This window comes from Pangasianodon hypophthalmus, chromosome 9 (genome assembly GCF_027358585.1).
Source record: "Pangasianodon hypophthalmus isolate fPanHyp1 chromosome 9, fPanHyp1.pri, whole genome shotgun sequence".
In the NCBI taxonomy this organism is placed as follows: domain Eukaryota; kingdom Metazoa; phylum Chordata; class Actinopteri; order Siluriformes; family Pangasiidae; genus Pangasianodon; species Pangasianodon hypophthalmus.
Genome location: NC_069718.1, coordinates 799,787 through 809,332, shown reverse-complemented (window position 1 = coordinate 809,332; position 9,546 = coordinate 799,787). Strand labels below are relative to the sequence as shown.

General features: G+C 41.1%; 1 protein-coding gene across 1 annotated transcript; it reads right to left on the bottom strand.

Annotated features, from left to right (window-relative positions):
• Positions 1-368: 368 nt before the first annotated feature.
• Positions 369-8,672, bottom strand: LOC113525251 (lanosterol 14-alpha demethylase). Its single transcript, XM_026911723.3, has 10 exons — positions 8,415-8,672; positions 7,388-7,486; positions 6,589-6,765; positions 5,949-6,075; positions 4,537-4,711; positions 2,772-2,891; positions 2,490-2,685; positions 1,916-2,011; positions 1,651-1,819; positions 369-815 (listed from the first exon to the last, which is right to left on the bottom strand). Exons 1-10 carry the CDS (start codon positions 8,583-8,585, stop codon positions 640-642), a joined length of 1,506 nt encoding a protein of 501 aa, XP_026767524.1. The 5' UTR covers positions 8,586-8,672; the 3' UTR covers positions 369-639.
• Positions 8,673-9,546: the final 874 nt, after the last annotated feature.

Genomic DNA, 9,546 nt, shown 5'->3' with positions numbered 1-9,546 from the left:
GCAAGTAATCTGTCTGATCTGTGCAGAAAGCGAAACTCTAAAACATGATCATGCCTGTCTCTGTGCTGTTTAAACACAATAACTGAATCCTAAGCAGTAGAACTGATGAAGGCTGGACAGTCATGGCAGCCATTTGTAAACTATGTAAAAGAATATCTAAAAAGTTTTTACTCTGAAATGAAAATTTGAGTCAGTAGCAGAAAGTGGTGTAATCAGGATCCATCCCTATCCCTAACCCTAACCCTTTATGTTCTTATTCCATTAAAGATCTTTAACTCTAGTTTAATTCTTCTTTGGACATCCTTAAAATCTCCTTCAGGTAAACACTCAGAAAAACAAAACAAAAAAAACAAACAGAAACAGAAGAAGACGACTGGAACAATTTTAATGGAACATTTACACATCATTCTTTAAACATTTTCACAGTTCAGCAAAGTTGCAAAATTGATTTGTATATATTAATAAAACTGTTTATTTACAAATAGCATCACTGAGGAGAGATTGAGAGAGTGTGTGTGTGTGTGTGTGATTATTGTGCTCGAACACTGCTTCCTGTGTGATACCAGAAACCTCCTGGGTGTTATTCCAGGCCTTCATCAGCCAGCCTTGTGTGACGGTGTGTGTGTGTGACGGTGTGTGTTATGTCCTCCGTCTGTATCTGATGATGGGGTTGTTGGGTGTGTGTATCATGGTGGTGTAGTTCACAGTGGGGAAATATCCGTCTACCAGCTCAAACTCATACAAACGCAACAACGTCGACCAAATTGTCTTAATCTGCACGTAGGCGAAGTTCTCGCCGATGCACCGGTGCCGACCTGGAGAAAGAAAAAAAATAAATAAAAACTTTAAAACAACCACAACAGCAGAAATTAGTACTGCATGCTACTCTATTTCCTCTCACTGTCCTGTGTGTGTGTTTCCTTCTGTTCTGATTCCCCTCTTACAGGATTTCTGGCAGCTTGTCTAACATTCAGCGTGTTTCATCATCCCCATGTTTATGGCTAACTTTTTCCATTCCACAACCCTGGGCATTAATATAGATTTATTCCCCCTGTTATAATGAGCTCCACGCTTCTGGGAAGCTTTCCACTAGATGTTGGAGCGTGGCTGTGGGGATTTGTGTTCATTCAGCTACAAGAGCATTAGTGAGGTCAGGCGCTGATGTTGGGATGTCGAGGAGGTCTGGGGTTCAGTCGGTGTTCCAGTTCATCCCAAAGGTGTTCAGTGGGGTTGAGGTCAGGGCTCTGTGCAGGACACTCGAGTTCTTCCACTCCAACCTTCACACACCATGTCTTCATGGAGCTCGCTTTGTGCACAGGGGCATTGTCATGCTGGAACAGGTTTGAGTCTCTTAGTTCCAGTGAAGAGAAACTGTAAAGCTACAGCACACAGAGACGTTCTACACAACTGTGTGCTTCAGAGTTTGTGGAAGAACCTCATATGGGTGTGACGTGATGAGCGTATTTAAACACTGGAATCTGTTTCTCAGTCATTAATAATTTGCATAATTTGAATAATTTATTAATTTATTATTGAATAATCTGTTATCACGTCCCAGCTCTAAATCACTCTCCGTTAAGAATGTTTGTTCGTTTACAGCTAGCTAAACTCAACCCCGTGTTATGTGCGGTAACGTGAGCCCAAGCCCACCTGCTCCGAATGGCACGTAGGCGAACTTCTCCGAAGCGGCGGGGTTATCACCAAGGTAACGGTCAGGGTCAAAGTCCAATCGATGAGTCCAGGTGTCCTGGAGTCGATGGTTTACTGTGGGAGACACACACACCTGGTGTCCTGCAGGGATGGTGTAACCTCCAACTTTCTACACCAAAGAGAGAAAGTAAAAAAGGTACGTATTGTAAGATGTATGTGCAATTAAACAGCAGCAGGATTTCCACCAGAACAGAAGCGTTCATACCTGAGGAGTTCGAGCCATTCTCATCATGGTCATGATGGGAGGGCGCAGCCTCAGAGTCTCCTTCAGACAGCAGTCCAGCAGGGTCAGCTCCTTCAGCTGCACAACATCAACCACACAACAACAGCTCAGGTAAGTTTTTTAGCCAATGCAGGCCATCAGTACAGTAGATGTAAGTTTTTGTGATGTTCTCAGCGCAGGAGCTCGCTCCATAAAGCTGATCTAACTACAGTGATCCAGTTCTAAAGTTTGATTTTATATATCAATAAGTTGTTCCATCTCCTCCTCTGACTATAATAACCTTTTCCTCACCATCACGGAGCGCGTCACGTTACAAAACCACAGGTAATGTGACACACTGAACGAATCGTGTTACTCTCGATCGAGGTTAGCTTCCAGGTGAAGTGAACCCCAAACCACTGTTTCGAGAAGATCAGGGATCGGCTCTCTCGAAAACAGCGCTCACACCGAACCCTGGGCTGTGAAAGCATCCTAACTTTCCCTGGTGAATATGTGGGAGTTGCTGAGCAGAAGCAGGTGCTCATGGGTAGTGTAGTGTCTTGTGGTGGTGCCTGACCTGTTCGTAGGTGACGGGTGGCAGGTTTTCTCCACACACTTGTTTCTGCTCGCTGTAGCAGCGTTTCTGCAGCTCAGGGTCTCGCGCCAGGAAGAACCCAAGCCACGCGCTGGTGGTGGAGGAAGTGTGCTGACCCGCCAACAACAGACCAATCAGCATCCCTGAAATCTCATCATCATTCAGAGCGCGTCCATCTCTACAGAGAGACACGGTAATGCGGTATTAAAACATACGCCGTGTTACACATACTATATACAGTGCGTAAGATGAGTGATGTCGTACTTGTACGTGGCGTCTATGAGTGTCTGTAGGATGTCGTCCTCTTTCACTGCGCTCTTCCTGCGTTTCTCGATCACTTTGTAAAAGATTTGTTTGATGGCTTTGTGAGCACGGTCTCTCTGCCTGCCAACAGATAGCACATTTTAACCCATCGTTAACATCACCCTTGGATCTACGGCGGTTTCCGAACACCAACATTGCAAAGAATGGACTTGCAACAGAGAACACTTAATTTAGGACATTACTGTTCATTTCTCAGCATCAAAAAGTAGTGAAGTGTGGAGAGAAGAGGATCTCATAGTTGCGATGGTCCTCAGAAGTCTGAGGTTGAGTGAAGATCCCCATGTGCTACATGCAGAATCATTACTGGTGTCCCTCAAGGCTCGATGCTTGGGCCTCTTCCGCTTTTCCCTCTACACGCGCACGTCTTCTTGGGGATATATTATCTACACACGGCTTCTTCTACCACTGAGACTAACTTTCATAACCTTTCATACCCACCATCACACTGCAAAAACTAACATCTGAGCAAGTGAAAAGATCTTAAATATAGTCAGATTTATCTAGTATTTCCTATGATTACAATACACCATGTATAAGATTATTAAGCCTATTTCTAGACATATTTTACCATTTTTAAGCTTTAAATTTTATTATTCTATTGGCAAATAAGTTTGCTTCTTTCTAGAAATAAATACTATATAATTATATGCCAATAGAACTAGACTATTTCAAGCTTGAAGTTAGTAAACATATCTAAAAATAGGTTTGATGAGCTCAGATTTGGTGGCTTGTAATCTTCTAGAAGGAAATGCTAGATTTCTCTAATCTTCTAAAATGAAATGTGAGACTCTTCTCTGTTCTGGCACCGAGGGGGCGGAATGAACTTCCTCTAGATGTGCAAACAGCTGACTGAGTCACTGGCAGTCTTCAAACAACGTCTAAAGACTTACCTCTTCCTGAACTACTTAAAGTAGCACTTTAAAACATATTGTCTGAGCGCTTGTTACTCTATCACCTCCCCAACAGAGTTTTGGACTGATGGTATTCCTAGTTTGTGACCTAGTGAACCAGTATCAGGATGTATTTATTGATAGATTTCAAAGCACATTTCTAAGTCACTCTGGATAAGAACATCTGCCAAATCCCATAAATGTAAATGTAGATCTTTCTGACTATCCACTGAAGATACTTTAACTTGCTAAGATGACGTTTTTCTGCAGTGCAGATGGCCAGGGTGCGAGCCTCATCTTGGCATGTTTGGAAGACTTCTTCTGGAGATTGGGTTTTGTACATATTCCTGGAAATTCATGCCTGGATCATGTAAAACCACTAGATGCTGATGGAGAATTTCCATATGAAGTGTCTTCAGCAGATCCTAGAGATCCAGGCACCTGTAGAAACCATTACAGTGCCCATAGAGCCGTGCTTGTTCTTGCCTCATATACAGTAGCGCTCACATGTAGGGTGATGCCTGCCAAGCCAGTTTTTATAAATCCAGTTAGTCCAGTCTATATGTGGGTGTGTGTGCTCTGCAGAGGAAGCAGCTGTGAAACGATGGCCTATAAACTGATCTCTTTCACACACAAAGTAGCCTGGAGGAAACTGCTAAAGACCTGTCTAAAAAAGAGAAACCTGACCCAGCCCGGCATTGTCTGTAGCAACTGTACCACACTATAGAGCCATGACAATGCGTCCAAGAACAATGGATTGCTATGAGCTGGGGTGGGGTTTTGGTATGTGTGTGTGTGTGTGTGTGTGTGTGTACCTGAAGCTAGGCAAAGGAAGCCACTGAGGTAATATCCAGGCAGCGTGGGTAAATCCTCCGTCGAGGTCGGTGTAGAGTTGAGCAACACTCTCGGTGAGAACGCTGCGGATCTCCACGCCGTGCAGACAGCGACTCGCCGTGAGGATGATCAGCTCACTCAGACTCTCAAACAGATCTGGAGAGCAATATGAGGAGGAAAAGCAGTAATGAGAATAGAGAAGGGGGAAAAAAGAAAGAAGGAAGTAAAGGGAAGAGTAAAGGAAGAAAGAGTGTGTTAGGAGAAAAGTATGAGGAAAAACACAAATAAGCAAGAAGATTTGCTATGATCTCATCCTTGCCTAATACAGTACTGATTCAGTACAAAAACATTTCAGATTCCAAACATTAGTTTTCCAGCACAAAATGAAATGTTACAGAAAAATGTTTGTACGTCAGTAAAGAAAGCAGCAGATTCCATAAGAGACACTTTTCAGATAAAAACATAATGAAGGCTGCTGGGTTTCGCTGCAGAAATAAGAAGCGAGTCGACAGTCAAAGTCTCCAGAAGAACTGTGGCTGCTTCTGCAAGATGCTCAGTAACACTTCCAGCTCATTTCCTTATAAAACTGCACACACTGCACCTCAGATACTGCTTTATTTATTTAAAGTGAAGGATCGTCACATTAAATACTGACTTTGTTTCATTTATTACTGTTTACTCTCTTTATAGGATTTTTAAATGTAGGAACATTTCATTTCATTATTTTTGAAGGCGTCTTTTCTCTACAGCATTTCTTTACATGTACCTGAGACTTTTGCACAGAACTGTATATATATATATATATATATATATTACTGATACTGATATTATTATTATTATTATTATTATTATTATTATTACTGATATTAATATTGGTTGGGTTGAACTGGTTGTGTGTTTGATCTGGATGCTTGTGGGAAGAATAAACTGGATGTATATTGCAAAAATGGTGTAATATCAGATTAAAAGTAGAAAGTCTGACGTCATGTAATTTAAATCTTGTCACCTGGGCATCGCTAGTGGTGTCGGCCATGTTGTATCAGGGCTTACGCAAAAATCAGCTAACTCATGTGAACTTGAACTGGAACCAAGATCTAACCAATGATTACAAACACCAACAAAACATTCTCCCATAGTGCTTTGCGCTGGTCTGTTGGGCTCCGGAGGCAGTACTTTTGCATCTCATTAGTGTTAGTAGCGCCCCCTTGTGGGGAATCTTCAGCACATCAGCATAAAAAGCATATCCTTGAGTTGCAGCTAAAAAACAAGGAGTCCAATTAAGTGGAAGTCTTGAATCTGCCTCTGAGGAAAGCTCAGCTAAACTTCTGTGTGTGTGTGTATGTGTATGTGTGTGTATGTGTGTGTATGTGTGTGTGTGTGTGTTGTATCTCACTCTTCTCTCCACTATCCCCCCAGCGGGTGTAATACTGCCTCGTTTCTTCTTCGATGAGCTGTACATGCTGCTTAAAGCGAGCCACGTTCAGCCCCGTCTTCAACAGCTTCTTCTGCTCCAGGAACACCTACACACACACACACACCCACACACACACCCACACACACATACACACACACAAGCATCTATGGGTACATTTTCACCAGAAGGGGATATTTATGCTTTTTTTACGCTAGGTTCTTCTTTATTAGCTGATCAATAACATCAGATCCAAAAAACAGTACATCATAAATGAGTTAATTAACTAATCAATTAACAAAATAAATCGTATAAACTTGTGCGTTGTGATATTTAATGTGATAAATTTCATCACATTGACCTTTTCTACAACACTAATCAGGTGAACACTAAAATCATCTTTTGAATTAAATCTTTTTTTCTAGATGTTAAATACTGAAATCAGAAAATTTCTGATCATTTACAGCTGTTCTTAAATGTGCTGTATTTTCCACAATCCTTTTTCTTCCCAATCTTTCTTCTCCCATTCTATTGTTTTCTCTTTCTTTCCTCCTTCACCCCTCCATCACTCTTAGCTCATTGTAATCACTGTGTTTCCTTCAGGAAGTGCACGGTGGCGTACGTGGTTGGGGACGTCATAGGCGACTCCTTTGCCGAACACGGGCGTGGTCAGCCGTGAATAAACGTCCTCGGCGTTCAGGTCTTCGTTTTTACTGTTGAACATCAGAGCGGCTGCTTCGCTTCCCACCAGATAGGTGAACGTCTTCCCCACCATCGTAAAGCTGAACACAGGTCCGTACTGAAGACACACACACATCGAGTATATAAAACCAGGAAGTTGCAGAACTAAAGGCAGTGAACTGAACTGTACTGTTCCTCAGGTGTATTTTCAGCTAGAAACGTGAATGAAGATGTATACCTTTAACACTAATTTAAGGAACATAATTGGACCTTAGGGACCACTGATGTAACTTTAAAGCCAATTAAAGCTACACCATATGACCTGCTTAACATGGTACAGAAGATGGACCTTTGATGGTACCACTGGACCGACAAGGAAAAGTACAGTTTGGTCCCTTTGTTTCTGAGCGTGCAGTACGTTTACTAAAGGTTTCCTTCTAGTGGTAGTTAAAATAACTACCAATAACTCAGTAACTATGACATCACAGCGATTATGACATCACAGTGATTATGGACAGTGACTATGACATCACAGCGATTATGACATCACAGTGATTATGGACAGTGACTATGACATCACAGTGATTATGGACAGTGACTATGAATAAAAATATCGTAAGGAAACACGTCTTATGTAGTAACAGTTGTTACTGCGGTACCTGCAGTGAGGTATTTTGGACTAATTAATTAATATAAGATCATGTGGTGGTTCCACTGAAGGCCGGACGAGGACATGTCACCTTCTCGTACGCGTTTTCCAGGAAGTCGATGGGGCTTTTTCCGAAAGCGATGGCATGACCCAGGAACGGCAAACTGGACGGGATGTATGGAGGATATTTCTGTGAAAACGAAACAACAGTTTGAGTGATTTTCATCATTTGTGACAGTTCTTGTGCAGTTATTGTCTGTAGACACTTTTATTTATTCAAAATATTCAGGTTTGACACTAAATATGAGAGGTGTGTTAATCTCTGTGTAAGGTGTGTTACTGTAAACCCTAAAACCTCGGATTTATATTTATTTTTTTTATTAATCTGAGGAAATTTCATTAAAAAGTGTCCCTTTTACTGGTCAAAATTCACCACTGTGAATTTTATGTCATTTATGTTCATATGATACTGCATTAAACGTTAATTAACACAAAAACCTGTTTTGAATTTGTATGTATTTTTTGTAAGTGTATTACAAAATTACCATTGACACAATTGCCTCATTATTTACTTTTATTTGCAAATAGATTGACCTGTGGCAATTACAAGTAAATAATTTAAAGTATTTTCATTCAAAATATTATTTTTTTGAAAAAGCCATCACAAACAACTCAAAAAAAAATGTTTTTGAATGAAAAAAGTAAATATCGGAATATCGTTACATAAAATAAAATAGTTCAAATTCAATTTAACAGTGTATTTTTGGTGGAGTATTAGCTTAGCATAGTCATATTTCTCTTCATCTGAAGAGGCGCATCCATAACTTCCATAGGGGTAGTGAGGTATACCCAACAATGTAGACAATCTTCTACAAAAAAGTAGAATTGTTTAAAAATTTATAATTAAGATTAAAGAAATAAATAATCAGCCTTTGAACATTTCTCGGATGTATTAATTGCTATTTCGCTATTTTAGAGACAGAGCGGGATGCAGTACTCCCCCCACTCCGCAGCACGGTGGAATGATCCGCTGCCATGGCAACACGCGACGCCAGTCAGCACCGCTGCAAAGGCGCTAAAATGGCGTCGAGGTGGCGAGGATGCAGTTCTTTACTCACTTGTCCGTCGTCTTTATCCTGCGGTTGTTGCTGTTTGAACACCATTTTAGATAAATACGCCAGTGCGAGCGTGAAAGCTGACGTTGCAAGAATCGTGAATGCCAGATTTTCGCTCATTATTTTCTCAACTGCGCTCTCCATTAGCCGGTTGCTAACTTCAAAAACGGTCATTTTGATGTTAGAGCTGAACTGCCAGTCTGAGGATTCTGTTCACTCGAGTACGAGTTTTAATCCTCCACCTCCATCATTAAAACTTCTACCTGCGGATCCCAAAACACAAATCAGAACATGCCCCGCCCCCGTGTGACAGCAAAGCCGCTCGCTATTGGCTGAAGCCGTGTGTCCATCACGTAGCTCCACACAAGCTTGCGTTCTCATTGGTCGATGTGCCGCGAACGGACGGTCTGCCTATATGACGTCACCCGGCTCGTTCCACCGCTCCAACGTTCTCATTGGTTCATTCTGTTTGTATTTACTTTATAACAACAAAGCGCGAGCGTTTTCAGTGCTTTGTAAACAACTAGAGTGACAGTGAGACAAAATGGGAGTTAATTCAAGTTGTATATATTCTATCTTTATATTTTTGTTACAAATAGAAACACATCAAATTCAGTCATCTTAACTGCAAATAATAATAATAATAAAAAATAAATAAAATGAAAAAAAAAAGTGTTTTCTCTGGTAAATTTCACAGCAAATTCAATTCAATTTTATTTGTATAGCGCTTTTTACAATGGACATTGTCACAAAACAGCTTTACAGAAATAAATAAATTCAGGATGTAAATTTATAAATTTATCCCTAATGAGTGAGCCAGAGGTGACGGTGGTGAGGAAAAACTCCCTGAGATGATATGAGGAAGAAACCTTGAGAGGAACCAGACTCAAAAGGGAACCATCCTCATCTGGGTGCAACGAATAGTGCGATTATAAATCATTCCCTTCTATTATTGTGTACTATATGGACAAATAGTGCAATTGTGCAACCAATAAATTCATCACAGTTTTCACATGAAGTCTGTTTTGCTGAGGATATCCACTGTCCACTGATGGAGTCCTGAGTACGAAGCTGCTCGTGGCAACTGCAGCCCCAAAGCCACTACAGCAATCGCAGTCCCAAGCAATTACAGTAC

What these genes read in the sequence shown, in the direction of transcription:
- LOC113525251 (XM_026911723.3), bottom strand. Translation starts at nt 8,585, where the DNA reads ATGACCGTTTTTGAAGTTAGCAACCGGCTAATGGAGAGCGCAGTTGAG. An exon ending in GGGGGATAGTGGAGAGAAGA is followed by an intron (nt 4,712 to 5,948) that starts GTGAGATACAAC and finishes ATTGCTCTCCAG; the next exon opens with ATCTGTTTGAGAGTCTGAGT. An exon ending in CTTCCTTTGCCTAGCTTCAG is followed by an intron (nt 2,892 to 4,536) that starts GTACACACACAC and finishes ATCTGTTGGCAG; the next exon opens with GCAGAGAGACCGTGCTCACA.